The 23735-nt window shown below is 36.5% G+C and overlaps 1 protein-coding gene across 4 annotated transcripts in view; it reads right to left on the minus strand.

Annotated features, from left to right (window-relative positions):
* The window catches only part of RGS22 (regulator of G protein signaling 22), a 133983-nt gene that overhangs the window by 63628 nt on the left and 46620 nt on the right, over positions 1-23735 (minus strand). For all 4 annotated transcript variants that reach the window (XM_047842699.1, XM_047842701.1, XM_047842702.1 and 1 more), the window contains 7 exons: positions 23454-23539; positions 22655-22823; positions 19776-19905; positions 16922-17531; positions 14971-15132; positions 6249-6423; positions 4100-4233 (listed from right to left, as the gene is read on the minus strand). In XM_047842699.1, the coding sequence (XP_047698655.1) occupies positions 4100-4233; positions 6249-6423; positions 14971-15132; positions 16922-17531; positions 19776-19905; positions 22655-22823; positions 23454-23539 (1466 nt within the window). The remainder of the gene's footprint in view (positions 1-4099; positions 4234-6248; positions 6424-14970; positions 15133-16921; positions 17532-19775; positions 19906-22654; positions 22824-23453; positions 23540-23735) is intronic.

The following is a 23735-nucleotide window of genomic DNA, read 5'->3' on the forward strand; positions in this document are numbered from 1 at the left end:
TAAGGAGAGATAAGATTATAAGAACAAGAAACGACAGAAAACACAGATTACAGTATATCTATTACTGTAGTACATTTACTGCTATGAAACACTTTAGATAAATTCAGTAAAAACAAAGATACATAGGGGCGCCTGGGTAGCTCAGTTGGTTAAGTGTCTGACTCTTGACTTCAGCTCTTATGGTTCATGAGATCACGTCCCATGTCAGGTTCTGCACTGACAGAGCAGGGCCTGCTTGGGATTCTCTCTCTCCCTCTCTCTCAAAACAAATAAATAAATATTTTTTAAATATTAAGAAAAATACAAAGGTATGCAATAAGTGTATAACATGATACTATTTTTGAACCATGTATATATTTCCAATTTTGAAAATAAAATAATTTAATTTTAATAAGTGACACACACACAAAACTCTCTAGATGTTCTTCACTGCATGGGAAATCAACTCCAAATTCCCTAATGTGACACAGAAAAATGTCACTATCTGAACCTCCATTATTGTTTTAGCTTTTATCTTGCCTTTTTACTGTAATACACTATATCTAGCCAAAACTTAAACATAAAAACAATGCATAGTTCTCAAAATTCAACTTTTCTCTCAGTTCATACCTGTATGTCTTTTCACTTATTTTATCACTTGAAAAATTAAGATAATGTCTTCTTCATGGGGATGAATTCATGGGAACTAATATAATGCAAGAAAAGTGTCTACAACCAAAACTTATTAACTGCTATTTTTGGAATTAGCAGACAAGGTGATTTAGACCAACTCTCCCTTTGAAGACCAACTAGATAAACTGAAAAAAAAAATACAAAAATTAATCTGCTAGAAAAAAAATTGAGTGCTAACAATGTAGCTAAGAATTTAGGGGCCAACAGAAATAAACCCACAATTATATGGTCAATTAATCTTCAACAAAAGAGACAGAATATGCAATGGGAAAAAGACATTCTCTTCAACAAATGGTGCTGAGAAAACTGGACAGCTACATGCAAAAGAATGAAGCTGGACCACATTTTCACACCACACACAAAGATAAACTCGAAATGGATTAAGGACCTAAATGTGAGACCTAAAATCATAAACCCCTACAAGAAAACACCAGCAATAATTTCATGGACACCAACCATAATCACGTTTCTAGATATGTCTCCTGAGGCAAGGGAAACAAAAGTAAACAGAAACCATTGGGACTTGATTGAAGTAAGTGCTGTGCTTCTTCACAGCAAAGGAAACAACCAAAAAAAAAAAAAAACTAGAAGACAACCTACAGAATGGGAGAAGATACTTACAAATGACATATCCAATAAAGGGGTAGGAACAAAAATATATAAAGAATTTACACAATGCAACACCAAAGAACAAATAATCCAATTTAAAATTGGGCAGAAGACATGAACAAACATTTCTCCAAAGACAGCATACGGATGGCCAACAAACACATGAAAAGATGTTCAACATCACTCATCATCAAAGAAATGCAAATCAAAACTACAATGAGATATCACCTCACACCGGTCAGAATGGCTAAAATCAAAACCACAAGAAACAAGTGTTGGTGAGGATGTGGAGAAAAAGGAACCCTCTTGCACTGTTGGTGGCAATGAGAACTGGGATAGCCACTCTGGGAAACAGTATGGACGTTCCTCAAAAAGTTAAAAATAGAACTACCCTACAATCTAGTAATTGCACAATTGGGTATTTACCCAATACAAAAACACTAATTCACGTATGTATATTGTACATGTATGCATATTGTACAATTATGGAGGCAGCCGAGCTGTCCATCAATAGGTGAATGGATGAAGACGATGTGGTATGATTTTATATATGTGTATACACACACACACATACACACACACACACATACACACACACACAATGGAATATTATTCAGCCATAAAAAAAGAAATCTTGCCATTTGCAACAACTTGGAAAGAGCTAGAGAATATAATGTTAAGTGAAATAAGCCAGTCAGAGAAAGAGAAATACCATTTGATTTCATTCATATGTGGAATTTAGGAAACCAAAAAAAATGAGCAAAGGAAAAAAGAGACAGAGGGAGGCAGACCAAGAAAGAGACTCTTAATCATAAAGAACAAACTGATGGTTACCAGAGGGGAGGTAGATGGGGAGATGGGCAAAATAGGTGATGGGGATTAAGAATCATTTGTGATGAACACAGGGTGTTGTATGGAAGTGTTGAATCCCTATATTATACACCTGAAACTAATATTACACTGTGTTAAGTATACTGAAATTAGAATAAAAAACTTTTAAAAAGGTAACATAATGGACAACATAAAAGAAGTGGTATATATATACAAGGGAATATTATTCACCATAAAAAAATTATGAAATATTGCCATTTGCAACAACATGGATGGATCTAGAGAGTGTAATGCTAAGCAAAATAAGCCAGTCAGAAAAAGACAAATACCATGATTTCCCTCATATGTGGAATTTAAGAAACAAAACAAATGAGCAAAGGGGAAAAAAAGAGAGAAACTAAAATAACAGACCCTTAATTGTACAGAACAGACAGATGATTGTGAAGGTAGATGGGAGGGCGGGGGAAAAGAGTGAAATAGGGAAGGGGATTAAGAGTACACTTACCTTAACGAGCACGGAGTAATACATGGAACTATTTAATCAACTATAAACCTTATGATTTAATCAACTATAAGCTAATATAGCATTGAAACTAATATAACACTATATATTAACTACACTAGAATTAAAATTAATGATGATGATGATGATGATAATAATACATTAAAAAAGGAATAAATTGAAAAAAGGAGTTTGGGGGCCAAAACTCATTGAGGAAAGAAAATTCCCAGGGGTGAGGATTCTGAGAAGACGTCAGAGTAGGAAGCACCAGGAACCTACTTCCCCACCTAGACAATAATTGAACTGGCAGAATCTAATGTAACTATTTCGGAGCTCTGGAATCTACTTAAGGCTTTCAATTTCCAGGGGAAGGCTTGGACAGTAAACCGTGGTTAATTTTGGTCAGTTAGAGCTCCTAGCACAGCAGCATTTACCCTTCCCCCATCCCCAGCCCTGTGGCAGACAGCTGAGCAAGTGTTCCTGGAGCATTCCGCACGCAGCTGCAAGAGCCAGGGTGAGCAGAAAGGACCATGTCTACCAAATTATCAGGCATCTGTGTTCTGATCTCTGATCGCTGCTGCAGATCACAGATGTGCAAGAGGCAGGTGGCCATTGTTGTAGCACCCAGTCCTCCTCAGGCTGAAGTGACTTCCAGGGAATTTAAAGAGACATTGCCCTTCCCCACCCCCAACCCCACCTCCATTTTTCTCTTTTCCTCCTTTTAGAAGTCAGATATTAAAGATTAGGATACTCAAATGCAATTGTATATGCAGGGAAAAGTTAGAAAGTAACCACACATGGCCCGGAAAATGCACATACTAGGAAAGACCTAAGAAGACCCTAAGTTTTACCTCAGGCTGATCCTAGGCACAGTCTATAAAAATAAAAAAAAAAATTAAAATAAATTTAAAATGGTGAGTTTTATGTTATGTGAGTTTCATCTCAAAGGGAAAGAATGAAAGTGAAGTAATAAATTAGTAAACAAAAAATGATTCCCCAACAGATCCCACACCAAAGTTAACATCAAAGGGTATTTATTTAGGTTGAAGGAAAATAATCCCACTTGAAATAAAGAACAACGAAAAGAATAAATATGTGGGCAAAGCTAAATGAATAAATATACTGTGTTAAATAATGACAATATTCTTGAGAGTCTTATGACTTCAAGTCAAGACTCAAGTTCGAGAAATACCAAACTATTGAAAAAGACCAAATGAGAGCTGGAGAGCAATCTTCTCAGAAGTCTTTTGGTTGTACAGCTCATGACAGGCTGGAGATGAGAGGCACCATCCATTTCAAATTACTCATCTCAGGAGTCGTGCTCCTAATTTAGACTATGCCTGACTCTAATACCTATCACTGAAATACAAGGAACTCATGTAAAAACTATCTATGTATTCAGTTTTGTATTTCAATTTAATTGTCAATTCTTCCAAAGTCTTACCATTGCAGAATAACACTTGGCACATAAAAAGCCACACCTACCCTTTCTCAATCGCATCGTCCTTCGAAGAAATCAGATACAAAGACTTGCTCTTCCAAGGTTTTTGAACTGCCGTTTTTGCTCTAGGTGGTTTCTTGGGAGATTTAGGATGTTGTAATAAATTGGATTCTTCTTTCTAACAAGTGGTAAAATAATAAACCAGTGAAAAATGAGCCAATATGAAGGGGAAACAAAGCATAGCTCTGTACATATACCTTGAGTTTGTTTTGATCACTAGAAGATCTCCTCTCTCGCTCTACTGTGCTTCCCACTAGAATAAAAATGTACTCCTTCCTAAACTCCGACTTTTCTACAACCAACATGCTGAATCCCTGACAACTTCTTTAGAGTATAAGAAAGGCCAAAGGCTGGTATACCCCTACTCATATCATTGTGAAAGAAAACTCTTTCCTAGAGGGAGAACCTCACAAAACCTTTTCTTTATTCTACAATCAAATAGGTTTTCATCTATCTGGGGGGTGGAGATGGGAGGATGAGGAATGGAGGTAGGAAAGGAAGCAAGGACACCACTGGTCCATACTAAAGACCTATATCTTAACAAAACTATTTCCTTCCATTTTTGGACATTTTATTTTTGTTCCCATTCTTAAATGTTATTTATGGTAAAAAGTCAACTATTTGGTAAAAGCTACATGTATGAATCAAAAAAGTACAAACACTTAAAAGTCCAACTTTGATCTGAGTACGGGAGGCATACATAAATGTAACATTATATAAAATTTAAGAGTAAGGATTATGAAATTATGACACACATGGAAAAATGTGAGGAAGATGTTAGAAGAAATAATCAGAATACAGAAGTATAAGTGCATTAAAATTAAGATTCACAACAAGACCAAGAGAAAATAAGTAATAGCTGCTAGAAGGAGGTGAAATCAGGAGTGATTTGTCTCTTCAGTTTCCAAATTTCCAGTAGTTTTGTTATTTGAAAAACAAACGCCAACTTTTCTTATATGTCAACTTCTAACAGAATATAATATATGTTCCTGGAGAGCAAGGAATATATTTGCGATGTTTTATTACCCAGAACACACAATAAAATCTTATATACACTCTAGGTCCCTAACAACTACTAATATTTTCTTAAGAATTCCATAAATAAAATTAATTACTTAAGTATGTTTTACACATAACTTCCTAGGTATCAGGGCTCACATCTGTTTCAGTAATTCAGAACACAGCACGACATTAAGCGACACTCAATAAATGAGTGGTACCATAGGGGGCTGAGCTTATTAAAAGAATCATACAAAGCGGTCAAATTCATAAAAACAGAATGTATAATAGTGGTTACCAGAGGCTGTAGGAGGAGGAGAAGGGGAGTTGTTTAATGGGTATGTAGCTTCAAATCTGCAGGATAAAAAAGTTCTGGAAATCTGTTTCACGACAATACAAATATACCTACCATTGAAGTGTATACTTGAAAATGGTTAAGATGATAAATTTTATGTGTTTTTCACCACAATGAAATAAGCTTTCTTTAACGTTTATTTATTTTTGAGACAGAGAGAGACAGAGCATGAACGGGGGAGGGTCAGAGAGAGAGGGAGACACAGAATCCGAAACAGGCTCCAGGCTCTGAGCGGTCAGCACTGAGTCCGATGCGGAGCTCGAACTCACAGACTGTGAGATCATGACCTGAGCCGAAGTCAGACGCTCAACCGACTGAGCCACCCAGGCGCCCCGAAATAAGCTTTCTTTAAAACAAAAATAAGTGTATTATGTAGAGAACTTCCAGATTTTTGCTTGGTGTGTTCAAAGAACAACAGAGAGGCCAGTGTGATTGGAGTGGACTAAGTTAGAGAAGAGTGGTAGGAAATGAGGTCAGGAAGTTAGCAGGGGGAGGGATAGCTGTGTAAAGACCTTGGATTTTCCTCTGAGTCAGAGAGGAAGCCACTAGAAAATCTGGAGCAGGTGAGTGACCTGATCATGTATTTTAAAGGATCGCTCTGGCTGATTGGTGGAGAACAGACCATAGGTTTTCTTAATTCATAACTGTTGCAGCATGTACGTTAACAACAACCCCCCAAAAAACTTATGATGAAACTTAAGTATTAGTGTACAAAACCCAAGCGTGGATATTTTACCATACACTTGATAAGGAGATCAAAGTATAAATGTCCACCCTACCTGCATATCAGATACCTGTGGAATGCATGATTTAGGTCTTAATGGCAAGAGGGTTGCCATTTGTGGAAAAGGGTCAACATCCTTCCTTGGTTTCTCTTGACGGAGATGCCAGAATTGCAGTTCAGCACTAGCATGTTTTGCTGGGGATGAATGACTAACACAGAATCTTGGCGCCCTAGTCAAAGGAAAAACAAATTTAAGGTTAAGCTAGACAGTAAGTCTCCAAAATGGAAAGCCTACAAAATCTATAATACCAGTGCTCACAATTATCAGTCTTACCAAACCCTTTTTCTAAAAATTTCCACTTCTGTTTCTGATGCCTGGCCTTAAAAATATACTTCTCTATGATATACCAACTGCCTGAAATCACACTCACTCATATAAAGAGGCAATATACATTAGGAAAAATAATAAAATTACATTCAAATTACTGTCCACTCGATCAGAAAAAGAAGTCTCATATCTATTTGATGAAGGAATTTTTTTAAAAAACTTATTTTTAAATAAAATTTTAAAAATAGTTTCTAGTAAAATGAACATAAAATGCACCTGTGATCATTTTAAGGCAGTTTAGTATTTATCTATACCAAATAAAAACTAGTAGATGAAATTCACATTTTAAAATATATAAACATTTTTAAATGTTTACCTGTACTACTAAAGTGAATTGTGATTCATATGATCTATTTTCAAGCCTTAAATCTGAAGGTAAGAATTAGTTTAACAACAATTTATATAAATGACAGACTAACACTACTTCCAGAAACCCAGGAAAAAGAATGTTTGGCACAATGTCAAGGTCATACTTAATTGGATGGATATCCTGGTATTTAGTCTGTGGGCTCTTTATTGGCTAGAGGGTTAACTCCAGCTGTCAGGCCTGATGCTAATTGCTACTTGGACCAGGTTTTCCCCCCTGATGCCACAGCCCAAAGACTAATTCCCACTCCATATTTCAGGTCTTGGTATAAAATTGCTTCCCTCTAAAATAGAAAGAAAGTAGATATTCCCCTGATGTGAACACAGGTTGGGAGTGGAAGAGAATCCAAAGTTCAAATTTATTTAAATTCAGAAAGCGTACTGTATAAATCTGAATGGGCATCCTAACTATATTTCAGAACCCTTACTTGCAGACATGGAAATATCCAAAATTACCTCTTATTCTCATATCAACCAATAAGTGGGAATATCTACAAGATCCTTATCCAACAAAGCATACATGTACTAACTGGGAAATCTAGGTGTTTCAATTTTCTGATTTCCATCATTATATTCATATGGACTGTGTAAGTCTCTGCTGCCCCCACCATTTTTAATATTCCATTCTTATTCCATTCATAGAATTAATTTTTATTAGCCACTATGTAAATTCACCAAATACTGTGGAATAAGCGTCACAGTCAATCCTAAACTGGTGTTGTATTATTTTTCATGCTTCCATCATATGAGTTCTCATTTACACTGATTGCACACATCTTAATTCTCAATCTCTAGAAGGTGGGAGAAGGCATCTGTCACATAATACTATCAAACATCAAAGGAACTGTATCCAATACGATGTGTGCGTATGTATGTATAGATGTTTACGTGTGTGTGTGTGCATAAGCGTGTGTATATCTCCCAATAGAAAAATGGGCAAATGAGATAAAAAAGCAAATCACGACAATTGAAATCCAAATGACGAACAAGCACTGAAAAGGTTATCAGCCTCACTAGCACTCGAGGAAATGCCAGTTACAACCACAGGACACCAATGACACACCAAGACATAGGCAAAAATTTTGAAGTCTGACAATACTAAATGCTACCATGGATTTATAGCAATGGGTACTTTCATATTCTGTCAGTGAAAGAATAAATGGGCACAGCTGCTGTAGAAAAATGGTTATGTGTACAAGAATACACATTTCAGCACTGCTTTTGGGAAAAGTAGGAAACAACCGAAATGTTAAAGAAATACCAATAGGGGCGCCTGGATGGCGCAGTCGGTTAAGCGTCCGACTTCAGCCAGGTCACGATCTCGCAGTCCGTGAGTTCGAGCCCCACGTCAGGCTCTGGGCTGATGGCTCAGAGCCTGGAGCCTGTTTCCGATTCTGTGTCTCCCTCTCTCTCTGCCCCTCCCCCGTTCATGCTCTGTCTCTCTCTGTCCCAAAAATAAATAAACGTTGAAAAAAAAAAAAATTAAAAAAAAAAAAAAAAGAAATACCAATATACAATGAAAATTATTAAAATTCTTTTTTCTTAATTTTTTTAACGTTTATTTATTTTTGAGACAGAGAGAGACAGAGCATGAATGGGGGAGGGTCAGAGAGAGAGGGAGACACAGAATCCGAAACAGGCTCCAGGCTCCAAGCTGTCAGCACAGAGCCCGACGCGGGGCTCGAACTCACAGACCGCGAGATCATGACCTGAGCTGAAGTCGGACGCCCAACCGACTGAGCCACCCAGGCGCCCTTAAAATTCTTAATTACAGACAAATCTTCCATCTAATGTTGATAGAAGACACAAAAGAAAGCATACAACATGATTCCATTTACATAAAGTTGTAGAACAGGCAGACAAAGGTATACATTTAGAGACTTATTTGCATACATCATTGCTAAAACTATAAAGAAAAGAAAGAGGGTGACAATCACAAAAGTCAGGATAATGGTTGCCTCTGAGGAGGAGTGAGGATATTGTAATCAATAAGGGATCTTCAGTGATCTTGGCAATGTTTTATTTTACAGCCCACGTAGTGGTTACCTAAGTATTTGCTTCATAATATTCATCAAATGGTTTATGTTTTAGTTTGAAATTTAAATACACATGAGTTAGCTAGATCAAGAAAAAGATAAGAGGATTCTGGGAAAATGGCAATGTGGCCCAATTCATTTTTCTACCTCTCAGAATCCCTCCATACAAACAGGACAACTAGATAGAAAAACTGAAAACTCATGGACAACATTTATAACAGAATGTTAAGGTATCCCCACAAACACCAAGATACAAGTAGGTAGGACAGACTACTGTCAGCCACAAGACGTGCACGGTGTTGGCACGAAGGTAGAAGGAAGTCTCTGACAGACCTGAGAATGGAAGAGCACCAAAACAGCTGGAAAAGCAAAGCAGGTCCATGTGAGGGCTCTAGCCCTCTCTAACACTGAGTACACACAAAATTGAATCACATTGCTATTTACCAACAATGAACTGGAAAGCTATATTTAAAAAATATAAGCTATGATACATGCAACAATTAGAATGCATTATGCTTCAATGGCATTTTGCTGTCAACAGAGGTCAGTCGCAGGTTGCATACTGTATGATTTCATTTATGTGACATTCTCAAAATGACAAAAGTGGTGACAAGTAACAGACCAGTGGTTGCCAGGGGTCAGGAGTGGAGAAGGAGTGTAACAAGGTTAGTGTGAGAGTTTGGGGGGTGACAGAAATGTTTGCATCTCGGGGCGCCTGGGTGGCTCAGTCGGTTAGGCGTCTGACTTTGGCTCAGGTCATGATCTCACAGCTCGTGAGTTTCAGCCCCCCATCGGGCTCTGTGCTGACAGCTCAGAGCCTGGAGCCTGCTTCAGATTCTGTGTCTCCCTTTCTCTTTGCAACCCCCCCCCCCCACCGCCTGTGCTCTGTCTCTCTCTGTCTCTCAAAAATGAATAAGTGTGAAAAAAAAATTAAAAAAAAGAAGTGTTTGGATCTTGACTGCCATGGTGGTTACATGAAGCTCTACAACTTGACTTGCCTATATGTTAATGTAGAACATAGAAAAGAAGGAAAGAGGAAGGATAGCCTTTTCAATAAGTGAAGATGCACAACTGGATATCTGTAAGTAAAAGCAAAAATCTCTCAAAAAACAAAAACCAAAGCAACCAAAACTTGACCTAAACCTAACACCTTATACACAAATTAACTCTAAGTGGAGCACAGACTTAAATGTAATACATAAAATCAGAAAGGTTTTAGAAAACAACATAAAAGAAAATCTTTAGGATCTAGAACTAGGCAAAGAATTCTTCAGTTTGAAACCAAAGCATAATCCATAAAAGGAGGAGTTGAAAAATTGACCTCATCAAAAATTTAAAATTTTGCTCTGTGAAAGACCCCCCCCCTCTTTTTTTTTCTTTCAGATAGTTACATTTATTCTGAATAGTAGGTGCAGGCAGCAACATTTTACATAGGAACATTGTGTTGGTTGAATAAACGTGGCCCAAGACCTCTTTGCCTCTACCCTGATGAAATGTTTGGACTGAAACTTACCTGAAGCCCTTGATAGAGAGTGTCCCCATAGTTCACCCTCCCAGGGGCAATCCCACATGTGACGAACTTCAGAATTTCTCTTGCAAGGTCTTTCCTTACTTGTCTTCATGAGCATCTGTTGCTTGGTTTGTCCTGTTTTTTTCTTCAGTTAATTATGGTCTTCATAACTGAGTATGGTAACTTGAGTTTGTGAAAATTGCATTTTCCATTTGTACCTCCAATTCCAGTCCATCACCACAGGGTTCACTCTGTTCTCTTCTATTTGTAACTCTCTTCCACATCGATGAGAATTCTGGTTCTCATTATCTATATAATTTTTACTATTTTGCTTAATCTAGATTTTTTTAATGTAAGGATATAACTCAAGAACAGCCAGATAGAAAAGATGTATACAATAAGGTGTGTGGTAAGGAGTATAGAGCTTCCATGCCTTCTAAGCATACCACTCTCCCCAAATCTCCATGTGTTCACCAACCAGGAAGCTCTCAAAGGCCCTTTGAAGAAGTCTTTGGAAAGCTTGTCTCTGAAAAGACAAGCTAAAGGCTGGGAGAAAATATTTGCAAACTACATGTCTAATGATTAGTATCTACAATATAAAAATAACTTTAAAACTCAACAATAAGAAAACAATTAGCAAATAGACAAAAGACATGAACAGATATTTTACTGAAGAGGATATGCAAATGGCAAACAAGCACTTGAAAAGATGTTCAGCATCATTTCTCATTAGAGAACGGCAAAGTAAAAACACAAGATATCACTGTGCACCTATTAGAATGTGCACATATTAGAATTTTATGTTAAAAATAGAAAATTGTGACAACACCAAACAATGGCAAGGATGCACAGAAACTGGATCCTTTTTACATTGCTGGTGGGAATGTAAAAATGGTACACCAACTTTGGAAAATAGTTTGGCAGTTTCTTTTAAAACTAAAAATAGACTTACCATGTGACCCGGTAATCTCACTCTTAGACATTTATCCCAGAGAAATGAAGATTTATGTTCATTCAGAATCCTGTACATGAAGGCTCATAGCAACTTGATTAGTAACAGTGAAAGAGTGGAAACATCCCTAGTGACCTTCAGTGGGTGAATGGATGTGTAACGTCCATACAACAGAGTGCTACTTAACAATGCAAAAAAAAAAAAATTATTGACACACACAGCCACTTGGATGGATCTCAAGGGAATCATGTTGAATGAAAAATGTAACCCCAAAGATTACAAATTGTATTATTTCATTAAATAATACATTGGTGGTTTCCAGGAGTTAGGGATGGGAAGAGAAGGAGGTGGGCATAGTTGCAAGAGGGCAGTACAAGGGAAGTTTGTGGTAACTGTTCTGTGTCTTGACTGTGGTGGCAAATTCATGAATCTCTAATGTGATAAAATTGAATAGAACTAACTATACACAAACACACAAATAAGTGCATGTGTAACTGGTAAAATATGAAAAAGACCGGTGAATCTTATTAATGATGTCAATGTCCTCGTTGTGATATTGGATTAAGTTATGCAAAATGTTACCATTAGGGGAAACTGGGTAAAAGCTACACAGAATCCTCTCTATTACTTCTTACAACCGCATATGAATATATAATAATTTCAAAATAAAAAGTTAAATTAAAAAAACATTTCTACTGTATAGTAATATTTCATTAAGTTGGATGGTGTGTACATAGGCACCCACTATAATTTATACCTTTCTGTACGCCTTAAATATATGTTTTTTTAATTAATTAATTTATTTATTTATTTAGCTTTCTTTTTAAGTTTTTATTTAAATTCCAGGTAGTTATAACATACAGTTTAACGTTAGTTTCAGGTGTACAATATAGTAATTCAGCACTTCCACACAGCACCGGTGTCCATTACAAGTGCACTCCCTTAATCTCTATCACCTATTTCACCCATCTCCCCCCAACCCCACTTCCCCTCTGGTAATCATCCGTTTGTTCTGTATGGTTAGAGACTGTTTCATGGTTTGCCTCCCTCTAGTTTTTTCACCTTTGCTTGTTTGTTTTGTTTCCTAAACGCCACATAGGAGTGAAATCATAAAGTATTTGTCTTTCTCTGACTTATTTCACTTAGCATAATATTCCCAAGCACCATCCGTGTCATTGCAGAGGACAAGATTTCCTTCTTTTTTATGGATGAGTAATATTCCATTGTATATCTATACCACCTCTTCTGTATCTATTTTCAGTTGATGGACACTTGGGCGATTTCCATAATTTGGCTATTGTAAATAGTGCTGCAATAAACATTGGGGTGCACGGATCCCTTAGAACTAGTACTTTTATATCCTTTGGGTAAAGGATAATTGCAATTAAGGACATTAAGCATTTTTTTCATGTGTCTCTTGGCCATCTGCATGTCTTCTTTGGAAAAATGTCTATTCATGTCTTTTGCCCATTTTTTATTGGATTATTCATTTTTGGGGTGTTGAGTTTTATAAGGTCTTTATATATTTTTTGGATATGAACCCTTTATCAGATATGTCATTTGTAAATATCTTCTCTCATTCTGTAGGCTGCCTCTTACTTTTTTTGTTTCTTTTGCTGTGCATATGCTTTTTATTTTTATGAAGTTCCAATCATTTATTTTTGTTTGTGTTTCTCTTGTCTCAGGAGACATATTTAGAAGGAAGTTTCTATAGCTGATGTCAAAGAGGTCCCTGCCTATGTTCTCCTCTAGGATTTTTATGGTTTCTTGTCTCACATTTAGGCCTTTCATCCATTTTGAATTTATTTTTGTATATAGTGTAAGAAAGTGGTCCAGTTTCATTCTTTTGCATGTTGCTGTCCAGTTTTCCCAACACCATTTACAGTAGAGACTTGTCTTTTTTTCCATTGAATATTCTTCCCTGCTTTGCTGTAGATTAATTGACCATATAGTTGTGGGTTCATTTCTGGGTTTTCCATTCTGTTCTGTTGATCTATGTGTCTACTTTTATGCCAGTATCATACTGTTGATCACTATAGCTTTGCAATATAACTTAAAGTCTGGAAATTGATGCCTCCAGCTTTTGTTTTTCAAGGTTGCTTTGGCAACCTTGGTCTTTGGTGGTTCCATACAAATTTTGGGATTATTTGTTGTAGCTCTATGAAAAACGGTGGTAGCATTTTGACAGGGATTGCATTAAATGTGTTGATTGCTTTGGGTAGTATAGACATTTTAACAATATTTGTTCTTCCAATCCAAATTTAGCATGGAATGTCTTTCCATTTCTTTGTGTCATCTTCAATTTCTTTCATCAGAGTTTTATACTTTTCAGAGTACAGATCTTTTACCTCTATGGTTAGGTTCATTCCTAGGTATCTTATTGTTTTTGGTGTGATTATAAATGAGATAAATTCCTTCACTTCTTTTTCTGTTGCTTCATTATTGGTGTACAGGTAGGCAACAGATTTATATGCCTTGATTTTATACCCTGTGAATTTACTGAATTTGCATATCCATTCTAGCAGTTTTTTTGGTACAGTCTTTCAAGTTTTCTACATAGAGTATCATGTCATCTGCAAACAGTGTCTTTCTTGCTGACTTAGATATCTTTTTAAAACCTCATCTTGTTGTCTGATTGCTGAGGCTAGGACTTCTAGTACTGTGTTAAATAACAGTGGTGAGAGTAGACATATTTAAGTTTTGGAAGAGAGAAAAAAGGAAGGAAGGAAGGAAGGAAGGAAGGAAGGAAGGAAGGAAGGAAGGAAGAGAAAAACAACATTCTATCTACATATGGAAAAGTACAAAGCATATATGTAATCTGGAATACCTAGATGGGAGATGATGCCAGAAAAGTGTGTGAGGGACAAATTATGATAACCTTATTTGCTAATTTAAGGCATTTGAACTCTGCACTGAAAGCTGTGGGGAAAGATCTCAAGCAGAAAAGTAACATAATCAGATCCATTACAGCCGCAAGGCAGCTCAATAACCCTCAAATGGCACACATCTTCTCCACTATGTCCCCTCTAAGTTCCCTACTTTGAGTCCTTAAAGTTCCAAGTAAAACATTACCTCTCCTCTGTATCCTGTGTGATCACCACACTTTCTTTTACTATACTCATTTCCCATGTATGTTCCTTTTACTAGATTGTAATCACTAGATTTGTCTATATTTTACCCTCGTGTCCTTAGTACAGCACTTGGCCTATAGTAAGTGCTCAGAATAAATCTATAACTTTTTCAAGATGTACACACACACACACAATTTGATGAGATACTGACCATAAAAAAGTCAGGGGTAGTGTGCTCACAAAGTTAAAATGAATGTCCAGTCTTATTACGGATTTTAAACACCCCAAACACTGAATTATCTAAAGGGTGAGTACTTAAGGAAGGTGAAAAATATGATAATCTTGTCATTTTAAATCTCCATAAATTATAAATCAGTAAGACAAAAAAGTATAACTTGTAATTAGCCTAGGAAAAGTAAAAGCAAGTAAGTTTGTTTCATATTATTTTTCTTACCAATAGAGAAGTAAGGGTTTTACAACCTCAATCTGAATATTTCTTAAATGTTCTTCATTCCACTGAGATGCATCTAGCAGTTTAAGTTTTGATAATATTTCTGCAGAAAGGTAGCAATCTCCACTGCTCACTAAATAGCATTTTTTCATCTTTTCAAGATGTCTAAAACGAGACATACAAATTGCCACGATATTCAACAAACCAAATGTTTTCACTTCTAAAATGTTTCACACAAGTAATGAACTATCTCAAAACCAACACTGAATTACAGGAGTACCAATGTGGAGATAAAAATATTTCTTACAATAATGAGAATAAGGAAGATATTTTTAGTAGGTTGAACAACGGCCTTCCAAAGATATCCATCTCCTAAACCCCAGAACCTCTGAATGTTACATTACATGGTCAAAGGGATTCTGCAGATGTGCTTAGGATTTTGAGAAGATTATCCCAGATTATCCAGGTGGCCCTAATGTAATCACAAGGGTCCTTCTAAGAGGGAGACAGGAGAGTCAGTCACAGAGAAAAGATGTGAGGATAGTAGCAGAGGCCAAAGAGAAGATGCTATGTTGCTGGCTTTGAAGATGGAGGAAAGGCCATGAACTAAGGAAAATAGGTGACCTCTGGAAGCTAGAAAAAGCAAGGAAATGGACTCTCCCCTAGAGCCTCCAGGAGAAATGGAGCCCTGCCTACCCATTTTAGACTTCTTATCTCTGAACTGTAACAGAGTACATTTTCATTGCTTTAAAAGCCATTAAATTTATGGCAATCTGATACAGCAACAATAGGAACTAATACAGTAAATCCTGAAGAGTTTATGTAGGTTGCTTGCATATAACTTCCCCAATATGTCTTGAAAAGCAGTAGTGGCTTTCCACTCCACAATCGATCAGGTCATGGCTTCATAACCAACCATTTGGTAACCCCTGATCTTATAAGCATGTACAACATGATCTGAATGCCATTGAAATAACTGGAATAACCCAGTCACTAGCAGGTACTCAGTCAAACCCTTACTGAGAATTGCAATCTACTGTAGTTGATCTGCTTCAAAGCAAAAAGGAGAACACAGACAGTATAAACACTTTCTTAAAGCAGGGTCCTCTTAAGGTTCTTAAGACTTACATAATCTAAAATATATGGGACAGCAAAACAAGGACCTGGACCCATCAGAGATCTAAGAGGTTCTCTAGAGGATATCTAGTATGATACCTAGGAGATATCTTACTCAGATATGAATGTCTTAAGTGGCATCCAACAAAAGATCATGGGATATGTTAACAGAGCAGGTTGTTAGGATCAGTAGTCTCTTACAATGGCTTAAGGTGCCTTTTATAAAAGGTATCTTAAGCCAGTATGGTTATATACTGAAAAATTATTTTTTCTATAAAAATAAATCGTGAGAATATTATAAAAATAAAATAGAATGGGGCGCTTGAGTGAGTCAGTCAGTTGAACATCTGACTTTTGATTTTGGCTCAGGTCATGATCTCATGGTTCATGAGATCAAGCCTTGCATCCCTGGGGTCTGCGCTGACAGTCCGAAGCCTGTTTGGGTTTCTCTCTCCCCCTCTTTCTGCCCCCACCCTGCTCATGTGCATGCACAGGCACGTGCATGCTCTTTCTCTCTCAAAATAAATAAGCATTCATAAATAAATAAATAAGAAATAAATAAATAAGAATGATTGATTTGAAAGCAAGTTTAGAATCTATGAGAAGAAACATTATGCAAACCCAAACAATTGCCACTATTTGTATCTGATAATTATGAAATCACAGAAATAGTGAAATCAATATTATTATAATAAAATAAATGTTAATATTAATTCCTCTGAAAGCATAAATTACATTTTTATATTTACTTCAGGCTTTCTGTCTGTGCTTAAATGACCCAAACTAATATTCCATAATTTTTTTAAAAAAACTACTGAAAAGTAAAAAATTGACTTACCTTTGATGTCTTCCAGCGTTCTTAAGAACTTTTAACCTCTCAATATCCATCCATAACAACCAATATCTCTCTCCTAGTGTACCTTTTATAAATTTCTTAAATCTTTCAAACTCTTTTCTATTGCCAATATCATAAGCTTTGTGAGAAATACACCAATCAGCCCTGCTCTCTTGTCCAATGCTCTCACTTTTTAAACTTGCTTGTTCTAGCATCTCTTTTGACTTGACATAGGTTTTAAATGTTTCACTTGACACAACATTCCTGCCAGGAACAGGCTCAAAACCCTCCTCAATCACCACTTCTGTTACCTTGTTGAAATTTATAAAATCTGGGCTTTCTCTAAGTGGCTCTTCAAAAATGTGATGAATTGCTACTCTCAAAATAAAGGCTACGTAAGATCTTAAAAATTCTTCACATGTTGAGAAATGCAGTATAAGGCCATCATCAGCATCCTGTTGCTTTTCAAGGTATATTCGCAGAAGCGCTTGAGAAGGAGTGTCTTGTAGACATACAGACCCATCTTCTTCTTTGAAATGAGAAATTAATCTAGTAGATTCAGATGAGTCCCGTTTTGTCCTCGGGTGAATTCCATCATCAAAGATAAAACTTTCTGTATTAAATCATAAAAGGCTATTAGACCAGATATGAATACAAATATGTTTTTATTATTAACTAGATGTTGTAGAGCCAGCATGGTAAATGGGCCTGTCACAGGTAAAGACTTTGTGCACTTAAAGGGGAGTTCTAAAGCCACATTTGGTACCAGAAGAGAAAATCCTGCCCAAAGGATTGGTTATGTCTTCCCTGGACATAAAAAGGGACACTGGTAGCAGACAAACTAAATATTTGATATCACTAATACAGAGATCTTCAAAAAGACATTATGCACTTTTAAAATGTAATAGTTTAGGCTGATATATATAGAATGTTAATATATAAAGGCCAAATCTATTAAACACCAGAATATGTGCATTAAATAACTGTATGTATTCCAATATTTCATGCTGCATGGTAAAATAATACTAGCTACCATTAATGATGAAACAGTCAATGAACAGATCAGAACCAGAGTCATATCAGTAATTTTTTAAAATTCACTATTTTGGGGGCACCTGGGTGGTTTAGTCAGTTGAGCGTCTGACTCAATGATATCAGCTCAGGTCATGGTCTCGCAGTCATGGGATCAAGCCCTGCTAAGCGTGGAACCCACTTGGGATTCCTTCTCTCCCCTGCTCTCTGCCTTTTCCCACTTGTGTGCACTTTCTCTCTCTCTCAAAATAAATAAACATTTTTTTTAATTCACTATTTTCTCAGAAAGATTCAATTACTATCATACTTCTAACCTATCATCAAAATTACAAAATGACATAAAGTACTTACGAGAGATTACAAATACAAATGGGTTGTTTTATACTTTTTCTAAAGTATAGTCTTTAATTATTTTCTCCTTCTTTAGAAATCAGAGAAAGATCTGGTGTCAGTGCTTTATTTCCCATGCCAAATCTACCCCTTGAAATGCCATGGATCAGGAAAACTCTGTTGTCATCTGTGCCCCACCTCCATGGGCATTTTCTCAGGCATAGTTTTCAAATCTCAGCGAACTAGAAATGTTTCATTATAATTTTTATTGAAAATTAAGATACTAAGTTTCCACAATATTGAGAGATTAGACTTTTGTAAGCCTACGAAAGGATCTGGGTATACACTCAACCCAGTTGTAGAGGAAAAGAGCAAGGTTAGCATTTCTGTTCATCACCTTCCTGCTACCCTTTCTCTTCCTGTTTACCATCTCCTCTACCTTTGCTCTCCAATTTTCTACTTTACTATTTGGGGGAAACAGCAAAAAATCTATAAATTCACCTATTTTCAAATTAAGGAGATTCTTTTCCTTTTTCTAGATTTAGGTTCAATTCTAGAGAATCCAGATTTGCTGTCCCCCAAAGGCTGCTTACTTACACTTTTCCAAAGAATTAGGTAACAACTGTTAGGGAATTGCTAAGTTCCTCTCCTGAATCATGTTGCTAGATTTTTTTTTTCTCTAGCAATATCATGTTAAGGACTCCCATTTCTTGAAGTTTCCATCTACATTTCTGAAAAGTTGGTATCATCCACAAAAGTTCCCCACAGTAGAAATATATCTGCTTTTCAAGAAGAAAAACAGTCTGAACTTAAAAACAGAAGGAAAATTGAAGTTGTATGAATGATTATATACTTTCAAGAGGAAAGAAAGTTTGCACCCCTTAATTTCAAAGGCTTAATAATAATAATTTATAAACTATCATAGGAAATAAAGACAAAACAAACACTTACTGACTGCCTATGAAGTACCAGGCACTAGGCTGGGCTTTTTCTATACATTTAGTATGTGTCATTATTCTAATCTTACAGATGAGAAAAGACTCTCAGAAGTGGAATAACTTTAAAAAGTCACACAGCTAGTAAGTTTTAACCCATCTAACCCATCCTCTTTCTACTATGCCAACTTGCCTCTAAAAAACCAATAGAAAGTGAAGTGGGGCAGGGGGGGATGGGGGCGGAGATAATTTTTCTCTCCAACCACTAAGTATGATATTGTAAGATTAGAACAATGAAAAAAGATTTAAAGAGGAGTTCTGAGGGGGGCCTGGGTGGCTCAATCGGTTAAGTAGCTGACTCTTGATTTCAGCTCAGGCGATGACCTCACAGTTCATGAGATGGAGCCCCGAGTCAGGCTCTGCATTGACAGTGCAGAGCCTGCTTGGGATTTTCTCCCTTTCTCTCTGCCCCCCCTTCACTCAAGCTCTCACTCTCAAAATAAATAAATAAACTTAAAAAAAAAAAGAGTTCTGAAATCATTCTTGTCCTTTCTGCTTACCAGAAACAGATGAAATAACCGGTGGTTCAGTTTTGCTGTGGAGTACACAAGATGGTAATGAAAACGTTGATACTGTTTGCAGACTCTGTTTTGCCAGTGTAAACCAATCTTTCGTTTGAGTATAGGTGGCCTAGGAGAAAAGGAGCACCTTTGTTTAATGTTAAGATTGGCAGTATTCTTCCAATCACAAACTTTGACACATCATTAGGGTAATATTAAATTTGCACAGTACAATATGAAAGGAAAATTTATACCATCAAAGAAGAGAATACTGTCCACAGAAAAATTCATTATCTGAGAATAATGGGAAGGAATCTCAATTCAGATTATTTGCATAGTAGATGACCAAAAGAAAAAATGAGCCCAATATCCATCAAATTCTTCTCTACTGTTCCACCAGAGGCATGCAACCCTACTTCCTAGCTTCATTATAGGTTCATGCCATCCAGCTGTATCTTGAGCAGTCACATGGCTCATCAGTCCCTGGCTGCATCTTTTGTCAGCTACTCCCATTTACAACTTCACAATTATTCCATACCCCTAATTCTGTCTGATCTCGTTCAGTGTTTTTTTACAAGGCCTCCCTAATATGAGAAACTTACTCTCAGAAGCACTGAAAACCTCTCCAGGCTCAACTACCCCTTTGCCGTAGATTCAGTTTTCACAGCTTTGCTTGCATTGTATGCATCCCAAAGACGGATTCCTGACTCCGGCTGCCTCTGGACATAGCCTTCAATTTTTCTTTTGCTTTTGTGTACCTCGAGCCAGCTGAGCAATTCCCAAGTTGACCCTTAGCTTCCAGAACCCCAAACCTGAGAAGCCCTCATCTCAGCTTTCCTGGGAAAATTCTTCTGCCTGCCTCTCACTATATAATGCCCTCATATTTTTCTAAAATAATCCAAATTGTTCAACAGAAGCAGAGAAGGGAGTGTGCAGCATTATTTTCATTTCTCCTTTGTCCGAGTCAGAGCTGGCTGGCGCTTAGCCTCAGGAATACTCACAAAAGAGGCAGGGCTCAAATGGAACAGGTATTGTTCCCTAATTGGCAGGGCAAGTCAGGCCACACAAGGAGACCAAAAAGCAAGAGAAGTAAGTCACTGCCCCTCTTAGACGTAAGGTTTCCTGGGTGGATAAAAGCTTTGACAGACTCTAATTTCCTTTTGTTCCCTCTTTTCCTTCCTTTAAAACCAGGTCATTTATTATTAATTATATGTTCATTTAACATATATTTACTGAGTGACTACTGTATTCTAAGCATTATCCTAAGCACTCAGAGAAGCTCAAAATAATGAAGAAACAGTCAGGGAATTGAGAGAGACCAACATACAAGAGTCCTTGTTATTTCAACTGCACAAAAAAAGATGGCGGAGTAAAAATGAGGAGAGAAAGTCAGTCAGACATTAAAGCAGTAACTAGTCCACTTAATATTCTTAAAGAGATGAGTCCACTGTTTGTGTTTAGATGGTATAACTGAAGACCCAAAGAAATTAATGATCACAAAGATGAATTATCGTCATAAAGCTGAATTGTCATCATAAAGATGAATTGTCATCGTAAAGATTCATCTTTGTTTGTAGTCATGATTGAAATGATTTAAGGGCCCAAGGAATTTTGAATCCTCAAAGTTCAAAAGCTATTAAGAAGATTTTAGATAAAGTACTAATCAAGTGAACAGAAATGAGGTTTTTTCATCACAGAAAACAGCAAAAATAAACTAGCTTAAATTTTACTCTCACATTTGATTTAATTTACATGTAAGGAATTAGATCTTATTTCCCTAGATTGATTCTTCCAGTTGTATGTTTAGTGACTGACCTGTACTATGAGAACATATTTTTATGACACTCCTGACATTTCTATAATACATAAAAGAAAAAAAAATACTTAAAAATAAGTATAAGAGAGAAGAAAAATATGCTTTTAGTATATCCCTAGCACTGGTCAGTGAAAATAATGCAACTGGCAAAATCTCAAACTTTTTTTTGGCCAAATATTACTGATAGAAATGCCAAACTACAGAATTAAATAAGAACTACACATGAAAAAAAATGGTCAAGTAAGATAGGATAAGTCTATTCCAACAGAGATGGCAAATAGTTCTCTCGTATGACATCTTTGATCAATTGGAAGTGCTTGCCCAGGGTGCTGTGTTGAAAACAATTTGAAGCCAAGTCCTGGCTCAGCAGGAAAATTGCCATGATTGACTAGCAATGTCTGTCATGAATGGAATCTAGGGGAACAGGAACACATGGGCCACATATTTGCAATTCCTGGTTTTGTACAGAATATGTGTAGGAACTGTGTTTCCAGAAAGATGAGCTGATAATTAGAGGCCAGAGACCAAACGGCAGATTTTACTACAAAGTGACTCTCCAAAAGGACATTTGGTTCTAGGTTAGATCTCTTCAAAAGCACTCATACAACCCAACATTTCTTCCTGGAGGACAAATTTATCTGATAATGGTTACACAGTAATGCATTTTGCTAATGAGGAATAATTTTGGCAAGAGGGAGGAGAAGACCCAATTTATCATTATTTTTACAAAAATTATAGACTCCAAATAATGAAAAATTTGGAATGAACAATGAAACCATGGATATAATTCAAGTGACCCTTCCTTGCTTCCCGGGCGACACTGAGCATGTTCTTCAATCTTGCATTTGTTGCTCTGCACACAGGAGGATAATACCAGTTACATTTCAGGTGAAGGAAGGCAAAGCAAATGAGTCAGCATAAATCCACAAAAGGTTTTGCTAAATCTGCTTTAGAAGTACTTGAAATCCCTTCCCCTGTTCAAGTGGTAAAAATGAAATTCCTATCCCGAAAATGATAAGTCTCCTTGAAGGGCCAAATCATGAAGAAATACTCATACTCTTACCTCACCAAGAGAAATGTAGAACTTTTTCATTATTATAACATTTTCTTCTTCAATGACAGGTGGTGGTGGACTGGGTGGTTTTTTCAGGACCCAGGGGGAAAAGTCTGCATCGAGTGTAATGTTCATGCCTGATCTGCTCCATCGTACTTGTGAGACCAATTTGGCTAATCTGCATTTTAGGAATCATAAAAACTTGAAATAAGTTTCAAATATGGTAGAATTCGGGGAAAAAAAACTAAATTTTATTTTATGTATTCAAGCCAATCTCCTAACTCTGCACAATGATTCTCTTAGGATCTGCTAAAATTAATGGCTTATTCACAGAACTAATTAAGGATTATTCTGCTATAATTTATTTTATTTGGATTAAAATGGTGGTTCTAAATATAGGTCAGATTTTACTTAAATTTAAGGAATGTTTAGGTACTTACACATTAAAAGCCAGAGAACATAAAAGAAAAACTTGGCCCACTGTGACATTCTTTTTCATGACACACTTATATTTGTTTTTTAACAGCTTGCACATAAATACCGTTATCACAAGTAGATAATTTTAAAAACATAATGATCAAGGAAGCACAACTGAAGTACATTTATTAGGTACTGTTTCTATGGGACCTCTTTGGAAAAGTTAAGTGATTTTTACAAATGCTCTATCACTTGCATACTATAGCAGGTAGGATACAAATGCAGTGGGTTTAAAGGTATACGATTTTACTAAGAAAGTACAGGAAAAATGATTTTAGGTGAAAAAAATCCAGGCAATTAAAAAACGTGTTTGTTGATGGGACTATAATACCTGTATTCAAAGTAGCAATCACTTTCCAGAAATGCTGGAAGTCTTTCTTTTTTGATCCACTTAATACCTTGTTCACGACTGAGACACTGTGAGGGGACAAGTGAAAAAGAAAACGAGTCAAAGAAAGTCACCTTTCAGGACAATGAAGGCCTAATCAATAGAGCAATAATGACCTCCAGCTCCTTCTAGGAGCCCTGCGTCTACTTTTTGCACAAGAGAGAGCAAGAACCTCCAATCACATATCTGAAGCCATTGCTTGCCTTCTGGCATTTCTTTAATTCT

Source organism: Prionailurus viverrinus, chromosome F2 (genome assembly GCF_022837055.1).
Source record: "Prionailurus viverrinus isolate Anna chromosome F2, UM_Priviv_1.0, whole genome shotgun sequence".
NCBI lineage: Eukaryota > Metazoa > Chordata > Mammalia > Carnivora > Felidae > Prionailurus > Prionailurus viverrinus.